The 19,997-nt window shown below is 36.5% G+C and overlaps 2 protein-coding genes across 12 annotated transcripts in view; both read left to right on the top strand.

The window, feature by feature from the left end:
* The window catches only part of FAM221A (family with sequence similarity 221 member A), a 29,203-nt gene extending 19,689 nt beyond the window's left edge, over positions 1 to 9,514 (top strand). For 5 of the 9 annotated variants that reach the window (XM_032873179.1, XM_032873193.1, XM_032873119.1 and 2 more), the window contains one exon: positions 1,840 to 2,268. In XM_032873179.1, coding sequence (XP_032729070.1) covers positions 1,840 to 1,908 — 69 coding nt within the window. In that variant the 3' untranslated portion in view covers positions 1,909 to 2,268. Of the gene's footprint in view, positions 1 to 1,194; positions 1,322 to 1,839; positions 2,269 to 2,593; positions 2,894 to 9,316 lie in introns of those variants that run through there. The other 4 variants (XM_032873147.1, XM_032873129.1, XM_032873138.1 and 1 more) reach the window with 4 other exon arrangements.
* A 275-nt stretch (positions 9,515 to 9,789) lies between these two features.
* Positions 9,790 to 19,997, top strand: part of STK31 (serine/threonine kinase 31) — an 86,324-nt gene continuing 76,116 nt past the window's right edge. For 2 of the 3 annotated variants that reach the window (XM_032873112.1, XM_032873091.1), the window contains exons 1-4: positions 9,854 to 9,933; positions 11,410 to 11,456; positions 11,543 to 11,595; positions 19,161 to 19,259. In XM_032873112.1, the coding sequence (XP_032729003.1) occupies positions 9,884 to 9,933; positions 11,410 to 11,456; positions 11,543 to 11,595; positions 19,161 to 19,259 (249 nt within the window). In that variant the 5' untranslated portion in view covers positions 9,854 to 9,883. Of the gene's footprint in view, positions 9,804 to 9,853; positions 9,934 to 11,409; positions 11,457 to 11,542; positions 11,596 to 19,160; positions 19,260 to 19,997 lie in introns of those variants that run through there. The other variant, XM_032873102.1, reaches the window with a different exon arrangement.

Raw genomic sequence — 19,997 nt, 5'->3', positions numbered from 1 at the left:
CAAACCCTTTAGAAAGCAGTATGATGTCTGTATCTGGTTTTGCTTGTATCGTGGTGCAGTGGTAACATTTAGTGTGGAGAAGACTTTACCCTAAGTGTGAGTTGGCTCTGACAATTGAAACCTTTGTGGTAATGCAGTTTACTAATTACTTTTAGGTATTATTGAAGAGTTGCTTCATTTCTTTTATATATTAGGCCAAGTTATTTTCTTCCATTGTGGATGACCCTAGGTCTCTTACCTCTAAGAAAGGAGAATTTTATTAAGGAAACATTTGTCAAAGATGAAGTAGGTGCAAGGTGCTATTGCTGTGAGTGCCAGGAAACTGAAGAAGAAACAAAGGAGGAGGAGGAGGTATCTTTGCTCATCAGACCCTAGATTAGATGGATGTATCTGCTAAGTATTATTTCAAGTGAGGAAGCCCTGCTTTGGCTTTGTTTGGTTGTTTAGCATCTTGTCTCTTTGATCTTACTATAAATCTAACACTTGGCCCTAAATGAGAGAGGAAAAGGGACTAGCATTTGTTGATTCCTTATTAAGTACCTGGATTTTATACATATGATCTCATTTATACTTTTAGAACAACCTTGAGAAGTACCTATTATTGTGACCTTTTTTTTTTTAACAAATGAGAAAACTGTTGGTTGAAAAACTCACTTCGAATAGTTAATAAATGCTAGTTAAGATTCAGATGCTCTTCTCTGTGACCCCAAAGACTATAATCTTTACCTTAGTATAGGGTATTCCTTTGGGGATCCTTCAGATGACTTGTTGACTAATACAGTGTACGAGAGTGATATGCATGTATGGTTTTTGAATGAGGTTCCCAACCAACTCAGAGAGGAGAGAGAGGGGAAAAATGGGGATGAGATAGAGGTGAAATACATAAATTTTATTACTGGGAAGTTATTATTTACAATTTGATGAAATTGGATAGACTGGTGTTACTAGATTCCTTCTGGTTTCTTGATATTATTCCTATCACCTTAGAAGATAGGAGGCCCTCCACCTACCATGGCCCATACTTTCTGTCCCTTTCTCTTACAGGGATAAGGCAATGTGTGCTGCCTCAGGGAATTGTAGGGGGCAAGTGGGCTTTGTGTTCTCTGGGGTCTTTTTTCCCATAGAAAGGATTTAAATGTTTCTAAAGGTCAGAAGGCCACTACTTAGGATCTGTAAACTGCTTCTTTGCTTCAGTTACACTAGAGGGTAACCTTCAGGGAAGTAACTGTGGAAATGTGAAAACCAGAATTTCAGAATTTCCTTAAAGCAGCCTATGTTCCAGGGATAATCCAGCTGCATTAAGTGAGTTAATGTGCATAGACAGTATGTAAGGTTATGTATTTAAGCTTTTATAAAACAAATTTTTTTAGTGGCAGTTAAAATTAATTTATTAATTTTCTCCAAAGCAATATTCACTATATGTTATTTTTATTAAAATGCTTCTGTAAAGTTGAAATCATACCATATTTTAAAAATGCAATTGAGGGGGTGCCTGGGTGGCTCAGTGGGTTAAAGCCTCTGCCTTCGGCTCAGGTCATGATCTCAGGGTCCTGGGATCAAGTCCCGCATCGGGCTCTCTGCTCAGCAGGCAGCCCGTTCCCTTCTCTCTCTCTCTGCCTACTTGTGATCTCTCTCTCTGTCAAATAAATAAATAAAATCTTAAAAAAAAATGCAATCTACTATTAGATTTTGCTTTAGAATTTAGCAGCTTATGTAACTGCTAAATAACTGTGAAATGACTGTGATTAATGAGACATGAATCCAAATAAAGTGTGTACAACTTTTTTTTCTTTAGAATGTTTTACAGATATTTTATCAACAAATATTCTAACTTTACAGATAAAAATGGAAAAGGTTGCTAAGCAGAAAGGAAAAGCACCCTTGCCATCAAGTACAAAACCTTCATGAAGACTATTGGGAAAATTAAAACCATCATCCAAATAGGTCTTGTTTGTGTTTGTTTAAATACTTCAATACAGTTTATTTTCTCTCAAATTATTTACTTCTTTTACTATGTAAAAATGTTATTTTGGTTGTTTCCTTAATTCATTTAAACAAGTGAAAATTATATTACTTTTATCAAAATTCATGATTTACTATTTTGTATATACTTTTTATCTCTCCTAACAAATGAGGTTGTTTTCATATTAGTCAAAACCTGAAAATACAGTAACTGTTTTTAGTCTGTCATAATTTAACTTTTTGAGGTTATTTAAAAAATTAAGTATGTTATTTTGGGTTTTGAATAAATGTATAAGGAACACTATTTAAAAATAGTAAGTTAAAATCCCTATTTTTTATTTTTCAAGCTTTGTAATCTTGATTTATGTTTTTAAATAAAAAAGTGTATTTAAAAATTATATAATCATTTTCTAGTGGTGTCTACTGATTTTTAAGTAGTTTTATTGATTATGCATTTTATGTAACTGTATTGAACTTCTTGTGTGCCACCTCAAATCCTCTTGCCTGCACCTCTTACTCCTGGACTGCTGTGAAACACTTCCAGGCAGGCTTCTGACAGCTTCTCATGGAAGCCATTTGATGGCATTTCATCTTGAAAACATTTCATGATTCCCTTGCTTTTTTTCTCCAGGTATCCTCTGACAGTGTGGCTTAGGATTGCCTACTGGAGGCCCTCTGCCATCATAGATGTGTGAAAGATATGGAGGAGTTAATGACCTTGGGGCCACCCTTGACTTACGAATAAATGCTCTCTCTTCTATCAGCTGGGAGAATTCTGAGATGCCTTTCATAAGGCATTTTCCTCAGAAAATCCTGTGGGATTGAGTACCAGTCACCTCTAGCAGTGGCCAACTCTGTAATACATTCTTATGTTAGCTTTCTTTAACTTCTCCCTTTCTCATCCATCTCTCTGGTTCTCTCAGATTATTTCTCAAATAAATACCTGTATGTGAGTATTTGTCTTGGGCTTCACTTTTGGGTGGTAGGTAAACCCAAGCCAAGAGGGATACCAGGAATGGCCTTAGAAAGCAAACCCTCTGGATGGGATTCTATGAGTGGATCATTCACTGGACAGATGACAATAAAGACCCCATAGCTAGTGGTAAATGGCGTAGTGATAACTCCTGTCATGTGGATGGGTCACAGTTACTGTACTGGATTTGGGTAGAGTGCTGGTGGAAGGTGAAGTATTAGGTTATATAGTAGCTGTGGCATTACAGTGGAATGGGACTAATGGAAATAATAAAGATAAAGGTGTTGGTTAGTTATTGTTAACTGTTTTAACAACCTTGAAAATAGAAAATGACATAGGCTCATGTTAGCTATTTAAGTCAAGGCATGCTGTGAAAGCCAGAATGCCTCTATACCTCCATTTAAGGAAAAATCTCATCTGTAGATGCTGGCAGTCTATGCTGACAATCCAGCCCAAATAGAAAAGGTGGCAAAGATGCAAAGGAAATTGAAGTCACAGCCTCGATTATCTCCTCCGACAAAGTCAGCATGCCGACAGGAAAAGATTGGAATGCTGAATCACAGAATGGGAATAGTTGTGTTGGTGAACCTCAGAATCTTGAACCCTCATGTTTCCTTGATTCCCTGAGCCACAGAAGTGGCCTCCTCTCCTCCACTTTGCTGATAGCAGTCTTCACTTGCTTGGAAATCCTGCAAAGAATTTATCTGGGGCACTTGCATTGTAAGATGATAATTGTCCTCCTTAAGACTCACCCCTGCTACCTCTTCTTAACTCCCATACTGATAACTAGGATCAGGTCTCAGCATACCCTAAGTGGGGAAATACAGTCCTTTCTATAGGAGGATAGGTTACAATCTGAATGAACTGCAGGTTCTGGTTAAAATGTTTTGGCAGGAACCCAGGAAACATGCCTGGGAGTAGGTCTTGAGGATGTTGGAGGAGGATGGAACATAAGGCCTGTTAGGAGAGAGTAACATGGTAGCACTTAAACTCTTGACTTGGGTTTTAATGCTTTAGATATCTGGAGTTGGTTCTAACATACTTGCTAGGACGGCATCTAGAAGATACGGTGGAAATGCTAGAATGTATTTGGCATGGTATTGAAGAAGGGGTCATAAAGCTCAGGAATGTTGCAGTGTTAGAATGGATTTGTTGTTTGAAGCTTGAGAAGCTACCACTTGAGTGTTTTCCCTGGGAAGGCTCAGATGACACTCATAACTAAGGCCATAAAAAATGTACTGGTGAGAAGCGTGGTTATGGCCGACCTCTAAAGGGTAGAATTGGTGGTAGAAGATTACTGCCGTAATACTGGGCTCCTTGATGTCAGCGTAGATGATGGGATGCAGAAAGGTTGAAGGCCAGATTGTGGAACCTGTCAGATGCCCAATGAATGGAATTAATGGGTGCTAAGACATGGATCTGTGAAGGAGTTTAAGATCATGATGTTCCAAGGGGCAAAATAGAAGGACAGCTGATTAGGATGTTACCTGACTTGTATATCCACTTGTATAACTACTAGCAGCTAGTTTTTAATCTTAGGCACTAATGGAAGGGAAAGCCCAGATTCCCTTGAGGGAGAGTCCTCAAGTATATATGATAAACATCACTTTGATCCTTCCCCAAAGGGGCAGCCATTTAGCAGGGTAACTATGCAGTGGAGAAAGAAGAATACTCCTATCTTTCAACCAAGGACTTTTGAATATAGGGTCTGAGCTATATGGATCCCAAAGGACCAAAACACAATTGTGCTCCTCTGGTTTTATGCAAGTCCAGTGATAAATGGGGTCCTGACTAAAGTCCATCCCAGTGGGTATAATGGGTCTGACCCCACTCTATTTCTGAAATAAATATACATAATTGGGATAGATATAATTAGAAACTGATAGAATCCTTGGGCCTATATTGATAGTTCTTGCTTCATGCCCCATATACTTCTCAGATGCTGCAGGCTTGGGTCAGAGGTAATGACCCAGGGGCCTCCCTTGATTGAAGTGTTATGTAGGCACAAAGTCAGTGAGGCTTTAGAAGACTTGAACAACTATTAACCGATTTTATGTAATTGACATTTATAGAACACTCAACCCAATAATAGTAGGATACCATTCTTTTTTTTTTTTAAATGCACAGGCAAGGTTTATTGGGATGACCATACTCTACATCACAAAACAAGTCTCAATACTTTTAAGATGATTCAGATCATGATGTCCTCTGACCACAATGGAATTAAATTAGAAATCAATAACAGATATCTGGGAAATCTCCAAAAATTTCAAAGTTCTATAATACGTATCTAAATAATCCATGGGTCAAAGAAAAAAAATAATGGAATCAAAGTACTTTCAACTGAATGAAAAGAAAACATAACAATATTTGTGGGATTTGGCTAAAACAGCACTTAGAGGAAAATTTAGGCACCAAATGCCTATATCAGAAAAGAAAGATCACAAATAAGTGACCTCAGTTTTCACCTTCAGGAACCAGATAAAGAAAGGCAAATGAAAACTAAAATAGGAAAAAGGAAATAGTAAACACCAGAGCAGAAATAGAAAACAGAAATGCAACAGAGAAAATGAATAAAACAAAACACAGGTATTTTAAGAAGACCAGTAAAATTGATACAGCCAGGCTAATCAGCAAAGGATAGAAAGAGAGAACACACAAATCATCAATGTTAGGAATAAGAGTGATGACATTGCTATATATTCTACAGATATTAGATGGATAATAAGGGAATGTTATAAACAACTTTATGCCAATGAATTTTACAACTTAGTCTGAAATGGATAAATTTTCTTGAAATACAAAAACTGAAGCTCATTCAATTAATAGATAACTTGATTAGCCCTATATTGTATAACTATTATCCCATATATCAATTTAAGAAATTAATTTGTACTTAAAAACTTTCCTACAAAGAAAATTCCAGGACAAGATGGCTGCACTGTGAACTTTACCAAAGGATTAAAGATTACTCACTCTATATAACCTTTTCCAGAAAACTGAAGTTTGGGAATTCTTTTTATTTATTTATTAACAAGATTTTATTTATTTATTTGACAGAGATCACAAGTAGGCAGAGAGCGAGGGGGAAGCAGCTCCCTGAGACCAATGCAGGGTTCAATCCCAGGACCCTGGGATCACAACCTGAGCCAAAGGCAGAGGCTTTAACCCACTGAGCCACCCAGGTACCCCGAAGTTGGGAATTCTTTACAACTTATTCTATGTAGCCAGCATTACTCAGATAAGAAAACCAGACAAATACATCAAAAGAAAAGAAATTCAGATTAATTCCTCTCAAACATAGATGCAAACATTCTTAATAATTTTAGCAAATATAATACAAGAGCATGCAAAAAGGAAATACATTATGATCGAGTGGATATTATCCAAGGAATAGAAGGTTGGCTTAACATTTGAAAATTAATGTAATTCATCATATTAACCAACTAAAAAAGGACCACATGACCACTTCAATAGATGTCTGAGTATGTGACAAGATTTAACACATGTTCAAGATAAAAGCTCTCAGAAAACTAAGAAGCTAATTTCTTCAATCTGATAAAGGGTATTTACTAAAAACCCACAGTTAACATCATACCTAACGCTGAAAGCCAAATGCTTTCCTCCTAAGATTAGGAACTTGGCAAGAACGACTGCTCTTAGCACTTCTATTCAATAAACTGGAGGTTCTAGCTGCTGCAATAAAGAAAGACAAAAGAAATAAAAGATATCCAGATCGGAAAGGAAAAAATTAAAAGTCTTTATTTGCATATGACATCATATATGTACATAAATCTACTAAATCTATTAAAAAAAAGACTAGAAATAAGTGAGTTTAGTAAGGATGCAGAAAGGAAGATCAATATACAAAAATAATATTTCTATATACTAGCAACAAAACAACTAGAAATTGAGATTAAGAAAATAATATCATTTACAGGGGCGACTGGGTGGCTCAGTGGGTTAAAGCCTCTGCTTTCAGCTCAGGTCATGATGCCTGGGTCCTGGGATCGAGCCCCGCATTGGGCTCTCTGCTCCGCAGGAAGTCCACTTCCTCCTCTCTCTCTGCTTGCCTCTCTGCCTACTTGTGATCTCTGTCTGTCAAATAAATAAATAAAATCTTAAAAAAATACCATTTACAATAGCATAAAAAATCCTTAGGTGTAAATTAGACAAAGAAGTACAAAACTTTTATATTGAAAAATACAAAACATTGCTCAGAGAAATAAAATAATATCTAAGTAAATGGGAATGTATACAATGTTCATACATCGTAAGACTCAATATTGTCAAGATGTCAATTCTCAAACATGTATAGAGATTCAATGTAATTCCAATAAAAATCTCAGCAGATTTTGTATGTGTATGTAGACATTGACAAGTTAATTCTAAATTTCAAACAAAATTGGAAAACTAAAACAACTTTGAAGAACAAGATTGGAAGGCTTTCAGTACCTGTCGTTAAGACTTATAAAACAGAAATCAAGATGATGTCATTTTAAAGAAAGCAAATAGATCAGTGTAACAGAATAGAGAATTCAGAAATAGTCCTACACAAATACAGTCAATTGATATTCGACACTAATGTCAAGGAAATTCAATAGAAAAATAATAGCATTTTCAACAAATGGTGCTGGAAAAACTAGACATCCAAATGCAAAAATATAAACTGATTCGTGCTTTGCATCTTATACAAAAATGAACTAAAAAAGGATTATAGATCTAAACAAAGCCTAAATTAAACATATAAAACTTCTAGAAGGAAATATAGAAAACATTTCTGACTTGGGTTAGGGGGTGATTTCTTAAATTCAACACATAAGCATGATCCATAAAAGACAAAACTTATAAATTGAACTTCATCAAAATTAAGAACTTCTGCTCTTTGAAATACCCTTTTTAGAGAATGAAAAGATAAACTACAAACTGGGAGAAAATATGTGCAAATTTGAAGGAGTTAAATCCACAGTATATAATGAACTGCAAAACTCCTAAGAAAATAATTCATGAATGCCTGGGTGGCTCAGCGGATTGAGCCTCTGCCTTCGACTGGGGTGGTGATCTCAGGGTCCTGGGATGGAGGCCTGCATCGGGCTCTCTGCTGGTGGGGAGTCTGCTTCTCCCTCTCTCTCTGCTTGCCTCTCTGCCTACTTGTGACCTCTCTCTCTGTCAAATAAATAAATAAAATCTTCTAAAAAAATAATTCATTTAAAAGTGGGAACAAGTTTGAACAGCCACTTTATCTAAGAAGCTGTATGGGTGGAAAATAAACACGAAAAGATGGTCAACATTTTTAGTTAACAGAGAAATACAAATTAAAACTACAAGGAGATACCATTTTATATAAATGTCTGAACTTTAAGAACATTGACCATATAAAATAATGGTGAGGATATGGGACAACTAGAACTCTTAAACCCTACTGGTGCACATATAAAATAGTAAATCTACTTTGTAAAAACAGCCTAGCAGTTTCTTTTCTTTCTCTTTTCTTTTCAAGTAGGCTCCACACCCAGCATGGAAACCAATGTGGGATTTGAACTCACAACCCTGTCTAGCAGTTTCCTAATAACTTAAACACACATAACAATATCATCCGACCCACATTCTACTCCTAGGTATTAACCCAGGAGAAATGAAAGCATATTCCCATACAAAGATTTGCGCATGATCTTTCATAGCAGCTTTATCTGAAACAATCCCAAACTGGAAACAATCTAAGTGTTTATCAAGGGGCACCTGGGTGGCTCAGTCCCTTAATTGTCTAACTCTTTATCCCAGCTCAAGTCTTGATTTCGGGGTCATGAATTCAAGTCCGGTTTTGGGCTCCACGCTGCAAAAGGAGTCTACCTTAAAAAAAAAAAAAAAAAAAAAGAAAAAAAGTCTAATCAAAAAGTAGATAAATTGGTTATACTCATGCAATGGAATAGTACTCAGCAATAATAAGCAATAAACTGTCGATTCAGATGACAAAATGGATGAATCTCAAAATAATGCCCAGTGAAAGAAATCAGAATGTACTCGCAGCATGGTTATCATTAACGTCAAATTCTAGAAAATGCAAACTAATATAGGGTGAGAGAAAGCAGAACCTATTTATATGAGGTAGGAGGGGGAAGCCAAGTATTTCACAGGGGGATGAGGAAAATTTGGGGTGGGGGATGTGAAGGGAGTGATTGTTACCTTGTGGGGATGTGTATACTATGTTCACTTACCAAATAATTCAGTGTTAATACCTGCAGTTTCTTGCATGTCTATCATACCTTAATCAAGCTGTTGAAAATTAATGGAGATAATTTTCAACTGTTGTGTAAGGTTTGCCACAAAGTGTAAGATCTGCATATAACCGCACAGCTAATCTATATTAATTTTTGTCCCTTCGCGTCGTGAAAAAGCTGCAACATGAGAAAGCTCTGATGCCAAGGTTGGGCTGAGAAATGATTATAAAAGTACTAATCTAAAAATCACATTTTCATTTACTGAATTCACTTTCCATCTTGTAAAACGAATATTGAGGATACTTCTAATTTGACTCGTTTAAATCTAAATCAGCGGGGGCACATTTGTAGAGACTATGAAATCCAAACCAGTAGCGTCGTCATTATTTGAAGCCCTGCAAACAAACCCCACCATCAAGCCAGCCACTGAGGGCCGAAAAGGCCCGGAAGTCTCTAGCTCGCGCAAACTCTGTGCAGGGGCCCTCCACGTGCATGGCCCCGCCCAGCGCGCCCCTCCCCGCACGCCCCCGCTTCAGGCCCCAGGCTTTGTGGCCACATGTACTAAGCGGCGGCTCCCAGCAAGATCTGCAGAGGGCACGGCGCTGTGCGCGCAAGCGCAGCGTGGATCCTGAGTAGCGTCAGTGCGCGCGGTAAGTCTCCTCACGTGCGCGAGTGGGGTCTGACGGCTAGCTGCGGTGGCGGGCGGAGGGCGGAGGGCCGAGGGCCCAGCATGTGGGGCCGTGGGCACTTTTCTAGAATTTCTGTGGCGGAAAGTGCGAGGTCAGTAGTAGTCATTGGATAAGTTCGATGCCAGCCGCTTCAAGGACCGTCTTTGACCCATAGTGGCCGTTTAGGGTTCCCAAGTATGGGGCGAGGCCCATTTCCTGGCCTTCCTCAGCCTTGGAATCGCCCGCCTACTTCTGAGGGTGATGGGCACCCCAGTTTTTGAGTTGCGGTGCTGGGGAGGTAAAACTGGCTTGCAGGTAACTCGGGTCTGAGTGTTCTTAGTGGAGATGGGGTGTCTCAGGCAAGTAGTGGGGTGGAATTCACCCCGTAAATTTTGTACTATTTAAACTTCAAAATCCCTCATAAAACGGGTGTCGAGGAGCGACCTGGACTCACTCATTCCAGATTCTTGACCTGAATTGTAGTGCCATCTGGTAGTCCAGTGTTGCAGGAAACGGGTGAAGCATCAGTTTCTTCATAATTATCGTGGCTGAAGTCTTTTTGACCACTTTTAAAATACGGTTTTAAGATGAAACTATAGTTTCTTGGGATTTCCAATTTCAGTTTTTACTAAATTTAAGGTAATGGCTTCCAGAGAAGTAATAGTCTCTCCAAGCAGATTCCAATTTGGTATTACAACTTTTTGCTCAACTAAAACATTTTTTTTTTTTTAACCATTAGTGGAGGAATGATACTTGTTTTGAAGATACATTCATGCAGCTTAATGATGTGAAAAAACTGTTTAAGGTGTAACAAAAATCAGGAGATTAAATTAAAAAAATTTTTTTTGACTTTTTCTGTGACAGTTAATTTTTCTCTTTCCATAGTTGAGAGAACATTTGGAACTTTGGTGTAGCACTGTCTATAGTTAACTTTTAAAGCTCTTAAAAAGTCTATATTTTCAGTTTCCTTCACAGAACTAACATTTAGACACTGAAAGTGCAGTATTCTAGTGTATCAATGATAAAATTATAAGCTAGTCAACATTTATTTTGAAACATTTTGGAGTTGGAAAGTATATTATGTAATGAAAATTAGTTTTGATGTAATGGGCAAAATTTGATTCATTTTGCATTCGTTGATTGCAGGGTATCTTCAAAAGTAGAAACCACTGTACCTTTTAAATAAAGTTGATTACCAGGGTGGAGTGTTTGTTCTCTATATGTTTGTAGTGTTTGTTTTGTTTGCCCTTTTGGGAGGGCATCAAGTATTTTGAAAGATATGCACATTGTTCTGAAATATTGATTTATGTAACTGACCACAATGTGCCTGGATATCCACTACAGTGTAAACTTGTAAAAGCTTAGCTGAAGAGGTAATTTCAAAGCTAATTGTATATGATGAAATTGTAGAATTTTTATATTCAAATAAAATTAATTATTAAAGATCTCTGAGGTCATTTTTGATAGATTTTGAAATTTGATAATTTAGGAACAAAATATACTCGTAGGAATTCAAACATTATATAGTCTTTATTCACCTTAAATGGACAGATTATTGAACTTAATTCAAGGTATTGAATTGTTTTAGTTTTTCAGGAATTGTCCAGATGGATGAAGATATGCATTACAATAAAGGTACTGACACAAAATTACTTTTGGATGTAAGAGCTACATGATCTTGATTAATTTCTAATCTTCATTGCATTTTGATTTGGTTTTAGTTGAAGATGTGGTTGGAAGTCATGTGGAAGATGCAGTAACGTTTTGGGCCCAGGTAAATAGTGTGGTTGATTTCCACCTCCTTCCCCTTCCTCCACTAACCAGGTCCTGCCCAACAAAAACAAAAATAAAAACCCCACAATATAGATATCATTGTCATTCTCAGTGCCTAATTCTTCTTCTTTTTTTTAAAAGTTTTTAAATTAACGTGTAATGTAGTATTTGTTTCAGGGGAAAGGTCTGTGGTTCATTAGTCTTACACAACACTCAGCACTCACCACAACACATTACCTTTCCCAGTGTCCATCACCTAGGCATCTCATCCCCCAACCCTCTCCCCTCCAGCAACCCTCAGTTTGTTTCCTAAGATTAAGAGTCTTTTATGGTTTGACTCTCTCTCTGGTTTTGTCTTGTTTCATTTTTTCCTCCCCTCTCCTCTGATCCTCTGCCTTGTTTCTTAAATTCCACATATCATTGAAATCATAATTGTTTCTCTGATTGACTTATTATTAGTAGTATAAAATACCCTCTAGTTCATCCACATCATTGCAGATGGTAAGATTTCATTTTTTGATGGCTGCATAATATTCTGTTTTATATATTATTTATATATATATATAATCTTTATATATGTATATATACACATATATATATACACCACACACACATACCGTATCTTCTTTATCCATTCATCTGTTGATGGACATAGTTTGGCTGTTGTGAACATTTCTGCTATAAACATTGGGGTGCACATGTCCCTTAGGATCACTACATTTGTATCTTTAAGGTAAATACCCAGTAGTGCAATTGCTGAGTCATAGGGTAGTTCTATTTGCAATTTTTTGAAGCACCTCCCTACTGTTTTCCAGAGTGGCTGCATTAGCTTGTGTTCCCACCAGGATGCACATCCTCACCAGCATCTGTCATTTCCTGATTTGTTTATTTTAACCATTCTGACTGGTGTGAGGTGGTATCTCGTTGTGGTTTTGATTTGTTTTTCCCTGACGCTGACTGATAATGAGCACTTTTTCATGTGTCTGTTGGCCATTTGGATGTTTTCCTTGCAGAAATGTCTGTTCATGTCTTCTGCCTGTTTCTTGATTGGATTATTTGTTCTTTGGGTGTTGAGTTTGATAAGTTCTTTATAGATTTTGGGTACTAGCCCTTTCATATGTCATTTGCAAATATCTTCTCCCATTCTGTCAGTTGTCTTTTGGTTTTGTCAACTGTTTCCTTTGCTGTGCAGAAGTTTTTTATCTTGATGAAGTCTCAGTAGTTCATTTTTGCTTTTGTTTCCCTTGCCTTTGAGATGTATCTAGGAAGACGTTTCTGTGGCTGAGGTCAAAGAGGTTGCTGCCTATGTTTCTTAAGGATTTTGATGAATTCCTTTCTCACATTTAGGTCTTTCATCCTTTTTGAGACTATTATTGTGTATGGTGTAAGGAAATGGTCCAGTTTCATTCTCCTGCATGTTGTTGTCCAGTTTTCCCAAAACCATTTGTTGAAGAGGCTTTTTCCATTGGATATTCTTTCCTGCTTTGTTGAAGATTAGTTGACTGTAGCGTTGCGGGTCCATTTCTGGGTTCTCTATTCTGTTCCATTAATCTGTGTGTCTGTTTTTTGTACCAGTACCATACTGTCTTGATTACAGCTTTGTAATAGAGCTTAAAGTCCGGTATTGTGATGCCACCAGCTTTGGTTTTCTTTTTCAACATTCCTTTGGCTATTCGGGGTCTTTTCTGGTTCCATGCAGAAGTGCCAAATTATTCTTAGCATTATTTAATGCAAGGCATTATTAGAAGACAGATGGTTACTACCTGAGTTAAGAGTAGTGTGCTCATAATACACTGACTTAAAAGAAAAAGCAAGAGGGGCACCTGGGTGGCTCAGTGGGATGGAGCCTCTGCCTTCAGTTCGGGTCATGGTCTCAGGGTCCTGGGATTGAGCCCTGCGTCAGGCTCTCTGCTCGGTGGGAACATGCTTTCTCCTCTCTCTCGGCCTGACTCTCTGTCTGCTTGTGATCTCTCTCTGTGTGTCAAATAAGTAAATAAAATCTTAAAAAAAAAAGAAAGAAAGAAAGATTATAATTGTGGTTTGAGAATTATACTCAATTTAATACCAATAATCTAGGCTGCATAAATTACTGAAGATGCCAAGATACTGTATTTGTGATGTTACAGCCCCATCTAGGGGTCTTTTATAAGATTGTTTCTTAAAAGAGTGTGTCTTTAAATGTCTTTTTTTTTTTTTTGATGGCTTAATTTTGAATTTGAGATACAGTAACTTTTTCATCATAAAATGGGAAACACTAGTGGAACATTTACAGATTTCTGTCAGACTTTAAGTCAGATAACTTTGCTTAGTTTTAAATATAAAGCAAAACACCTAAATGCTTATATTCCAGAATTTAAGAAGGTGAATCCCTCTAATGCATACAGTTACTCACTAATTTTTTAATTTTGTGAACTGCATACGTGGGAGGGAAGAGAATAATGTTTCTACACTACCTGCGGTGTAAGAACTCTTTTCTGGGGGTGGAGTGAATTGGCAATATGGGAAGTGGAATTTATGAGAAGAAAACTTGTAGAAGAATATGATTAACCCAGAGTTTTTATATCTATGTAGTAAACATTGTAGAAGGGTGATACTCACAGAAAACTTGTGATAAATATGTGTCTCTGCTTGTGCAGATATTTTTTCAAAGGGTGCCCACATATTCTCTGCCTATTGTCTCTGTATTAATAGCAGTTATGTCTCAGGTTAGATGATAAATATATTTAAGATCATAGCTTAAATAAGATTTTCTAGGGACGCCTGGGTGGCTCAGTCGGTTTAGCATTGATTCTTGATTTCGGTGTTGTGAGATCTAGCCCCACCTTGGGTTCCATGCTGGGTGTGGAGCCTACTTAAGATTCTCTCTCTAAGGGTGCCTGGGTGATGCAGTTGGCTAAGCGACTGCCTTTGGCTCACTTTGAGATCCCAGTGTCCTGGGAACGAGTCCTGCATCAGGCTGTCTTCTCAGCAGGGAATCTACTTCTCCCTCTGACCCTTCTCTCTCTCTCAAATAAGTAAATAAAATCTTAAAAAAAAAAAAAAGAATACCAAAGTTTAAAAAAAAAAATTCTCTAACCCTTCCCCATCTCTTAAAAAAATTTTTTTTTCTAGATCATCACTGTTCAATAGAAATATGTGAGCCACATAAGGAATTTGAAATTCAGCAGACACATTAAAAAGTAAAAAGAAACAGGTGAAATAAATTTTATTCGATATATTTTATTTAACTCCGTATCCCTAAAATATTTCAAAATGCAGTCAGGTCAGAGACATTTACAGGAGTTCTATTTTCCTTTTTCATATTAAGTTTTGAAATCTGGTATAAATTTCAGACTTACATATCTAAAATAAGACCAGCTACATTTATTTTTATTTATTTATTTTTTTAAAAAGATTTTATTTATTTGACATAGAGAGAGAGATCACAAGTAGGCAGAGCAGCAGGCAGAGAGAGAGGGGGAAACGGGTTCCTCGCTAAGCAGGAGCCCGATGTGGGGCTCAATCCCAGGACCCTGAGGTCATGACCTGAGCTGAAGGCAGAGGCTTAGGCCACTGAGCCACAGAGGCACGCCCCAGACAAGCTACATTTAAAGTGGATTTTAGCATCTATATGATAGTACATAAACATATCGATGGAGCTGTGATCCATTAACACTTTATTTATGAAATCAAGTGGCAGAAGCCAAAATTTGCCAACCTCTGATTTCAGCCATGAAGTTGAGGCCTTGTAGAAATTTAACATGTTAAGAAGTTAGGAAACATGTCATAAATGGCTGAAAATATTAAGGGTTAAAACTACTAATGGCATTCACATGAATTGAATGATTTCAAGAAGCAAAGTGTGAAAATTTTTTATTTACTTGAGAGAGAAGGAGGGAGAGAGCGCAAATTGGGGAGCAGCAGAGGGAGAAGCTGGCTCCCTACTAAGCAGGGGGCCCAGCGGACTTAGGGCTCCATTCCAGGACCTGGGATCATGACCTGAGCTGAAGGCAGATGCACAAATTGTAAAATTTGATTGGAGTTGGAATGGGTATAACTAAAGAGTAAATAGATTTACAGATACGTGGAGGCATACCAAGACGAAGATCTGCTTATGTATATTCTCTGCCTTTCTGCCACTATGAATTTCTGCCTTGTAAACCACTTACATGAGTACGCTGCGGAATTTTTGGTAGGCCCAGTGGGATGAGTAACAGCTAAAGGAATCTTAAGTGTTTGACCTTCACCTTTATTTGAAAGAAAGAGCTTCCATTTATTTTAGTCCAGATAGCTATAAGATCTAATGCAGAATATTTTGGTGTATTCTGAACTTTAGAGGTTAAATTCTGGGGCTTTATTCACAAAGACTGCTTGTAATGTGCTTTGGATCAGTTTAAAGTCAGTTCTCTTTTTTACTCTGTAGTGGTACTGATACTCATCATCATTATTTGGAATGGCTCTTTCAGAGTTTCTTTTCAGTCATCAGAGATAATCATGTTCTTTCTAGCCTTACTCAATATTTTGCTGATATATTTTTAAGATTATATAAATATACTTAATTATTTGGGAATAACTTAAGACTTAAAGGAAGGATATAAAATTAATACAGTCTTTCTTTTTAAAAAATCTAAATTCAATTTAGTTAACATATAATGTATTATTAGTTTCAGAGGTAGAGTTCAGTGATTCATCAATCTTATATAATGATACCCAGTGCTAATTACATCATGTGCTCTCATGTGATCTCATGTACATCATGTGATGTGCCCATCACTCAGTTATCTCATCCACCAACCCTCTCCCCTCCAGCAACCCTCAGTTTGTTTCCTGTGATTAAGAGCCTCTTATGGTTTGCTTCCTTCTCTGTTTTTATCTTATTTTTCTTTCCCTTCCCCTATGTTCATCTATTTTGTTTCTTAAATTCCACATCTGAGTGAAATCATACTGTTGTTTGTTTTTCTCTGACCAATGTTGGTAAGCATAATACCTTCTAGTTCCATACATGTCATGGCAGGTGGCAGTATTTCATTTTTTTTTGATGGCTGAGTAATATTCCTGTGTGTGTGTGTGTGTGTATGTGTGTGTATACCTTTATACATATATATATATGTACATTATATAGTCACATATATAATTTTATCCATTCATCTGTTGATGGACACTTGGGCTCTTTCCATATTTTGGCTTTTGTGACATTACTGTTATGAACAGTAAAAATCTATATTTTTATATAGATTGAATCTATATTTTTGTATCCTTTGGGTAAATACCTCATAATGCAACTGCTGGATCATAGGGTAGTTCTATTTTTAACTTTCTGAGGAAACTCCATACTGTTTTCCAGAGTGGCTACACCAGTTTGCATTCCCACCAACGGTGTAAGAGGGTTCCCTTTTTTCTGCATCCTTGTCAACATTTGTCATTTCCTGAGTTGTTAATTTTTGCCACTCTGAGTGGCGTGAGATGGTATTCCATTGTGGTTTTGATTTGTATTTCCACAATGCAAAGTGATGTTGAGCATTTTTTCCACATGTCTGTTAGTTGTTTTATTAGTACAGTCTCTCTTTATATTCTTTTTTTTTTTTTTTTTTTTTTAAAGATTTTATTTATTTATTTGACAGACAGAAATCACAAGTAGACAGAAAGAGAGAGGAGGAAGCAGGCTTCCCGCTGAGCAGAGAGCCCGATGTGGGGCTCGATCCCAGGACCCTGAGATCATGACCTGAGCTGAAGGCAGAGGCTTTAACCCACTGAGCCACCCAGGCGCCCCTTTTTTTTTTTTTTTTTTTTTTTAAAGATTTTATTTATTTATTTGACAGACAGAAATCACAAGTAGACAGAAAGAGAGAGGAGGAAGCATCTCTTTATATTCTTATCTAGCTTTCCTTACTGCTAACATTTTACATAACCATAATACAGTTATCAAAGCCAGGAAATTAACACTAGTATCGTGCTATTAACTGCAGCCCTTATTCAAATTTCAGCACTTTTTTTCATTGCCTTTTTTCTGCTCCAGGATTCCACATTGTATTTCATTGTCATGTATTTTAGTCTCCTCTGGCTTTTGATAGTTCTTTTATTTATCCTTGCCCTTCATGACTTTGACATTTTTGATGAGTAGTGGTCAGTTATTTTATAGAGTATCACTATGGTTTTTCCTAAGTAGATTGGCAGTAATACTATAGAAGTGTTACTGTGTCCTTGTTAGTGTATCATATTGGGGATTCATGATCTTGGTACATCATTTGATAATACTGAGCTTGCTTCACTTGATTAAGGTGCTCACTGCTGGGTTTCTTCACTTTAAAGTTACTGTTCTTTTTGTAATTAATAAATGTTTTAGAAGGAGATACGTTGAAATTATCTAATCTTGCTTTTCCTCAACTTTTCATCCACGAATTTTATTATTTATTACTGTGGTCTTTTCCTAAAGATTTTCTCTCATTCCTTCTGCATTTATTAATTGGAATTCCTCTCTAAGGAAGAACTATATCTTCTCCATTCATTTATTAAATTACTGAAATTAATATGGACTCATGGTTGTTTATTCAATGGGTTATAATCCAGTACTATCACTATTTTGTTGTTTGAATTGTTCCAATTTTGGGCATCAAGAGATGTTCACGTTGGCTCCTGTGCCCTTTAAACGTGTCTCCATTTCTTTCTTGAGCATTTCCTTACTTTCTGGTACCACCAGAAGTTCCAGGATCATTTTTTATTTCCCTGTCCTGGTCCTGAAAACTACTGTTCTCCAAGGAACTCTGATTACTTTTCTTGGAGAATGGTATTTAGAAATCAAGAACAGGGCACTGGGTGTGCTTATTGCTACTGGAGTGTCATTGTTTTTAGGCCCTCTCAGCAGACAGATCTGGGAAATATATATGTCTAAAAACTTAGACATATACACATCTATCTGTGTGTCTTCCTTTCATATATGCATATATTATACACACACACGCGTACTGTGAGTTAATACGAATGCCTTCCAATTGGAATCTGACAGTGTAGTTTCATACTAGCCTTCTCCCCTTTTTTGTAATTTCTTTCTCCCTGCTCTCATTATCTGTGGTATTTGTTTAATCCTAGTGTACACCTATAGGAGTTTCAAAATTGTTAGCCTATACCTATGAGAAATGAATTTACTAACTAGTTTGTCTTATTTGTGTATAGAGGATTATATACATTTTGAATTTTTTTACATCTGTTTTCTTTATACAACAAAAAATATATGAGAAGATTTAGGTCATTTGACTAAAATATGCTGTCTATTTTGAGCAATTAGAATTTGATCTAAAGTACATTCCAGAGATAATTGTTTAAATTTACCTCCTCTTACGATTTAATAGTATTTGGTAACTTATTTTGAATTCCTAGTAATTTGAACTCACTGCAAAGTAAAAATTTTCTATACCTAGAACCATTTCTTATAAAGAACTCATTTGAATTATAAAAACACTGCTCTAAGAATTTGATTTAATTTCTAATGTTCAAAATCTTTTAAGTAGTATGCTAATAGAACTCTCAATTATATAACACTGTCCAATAATAATTTACTAAATCTTAAAATATAGTTATTCTTTGTTCCAGAGTATTAATAGAAATAGCGATATCGTGAAGATTGGTTGCTCATTGTCTGAAGTTTGTCCCCATGCCAATTCAGTTTTTGGAAATCTTGATCCAAAGAAGGTGAGCCTATTTTTGGATATAATTATTCCATCTCTCTTGATAGCTTTCTTATGTCTTAGATTTTATAACTGTTGGAATTTTTGATGTATTTGAGAAGAAGAGGCAGATTTTTAGAACTTACGTAAACTGTAGTCATAGTAAATTTATTCTTTCAAAAATACTTATGGACCAGGTACTGTGGTAAGTAGTGAGCATATAGTGGTGAACAAGATAATCCTTGCCTTTGATACTGATTGACAAAAAAAATCTGTAAACGTAATCTTTATGGAGAAGAGTTTGATGATCTTTTTCTCTTTTTTTAAAAATTGATGTATAACTTAAGTACAGTAATGTGTTTGTGTCTTAGCTGTACAGCTTCATTATTTTTACGTATGAATGCATCTATATAATCACCACCCAGATCAAGATACCGTTTCATCTTCCTGGAAAATTCTTGCAGGCCTTTTCTCAGTCAATCCTTGGTCAGTAGCTCCTCTACAAGAGTTAATTATTATTCTGACTTTTGTCACCACAGCTTCACTTGCCTGTTCTTAAATCATACAGTTTTTATTCTTTTGTGTGTATCTGGTTTCTTTAGTTCAACAGAATTTCTGAGATTCTTCCATATTATTGTGTATATTGGTGTATTGGTAGTTTGTTCTTTTTTAAGCTATGCAGATTTCATTGTGTAACTACACCACAGTTTGTTGTCCTTTGATGGACATTTGGATTGTTTGCAGTTTTTGGCTGCTGTGAATT

The sequence above is a fragment of the Lontra canadensis genome, unplaced genomic scaffold (genome assembly GCF_010015895.1).
Source record: "Lontra canadensis isolate GAN:19392208 unplaced genomic scaffold, GSC_riverotter_1.0 scaffold2, whole genome shotgun sequence".
NCBI classification, from domain to species: Eukaryota; Metazoa; Chordata; class Mammalia; order Carnivora; family Mustelidae; genus Lontra; species Lontra canadensis.
This window is presented reverse-complemented; position numbering and strand designations above follow the sequence as displayed.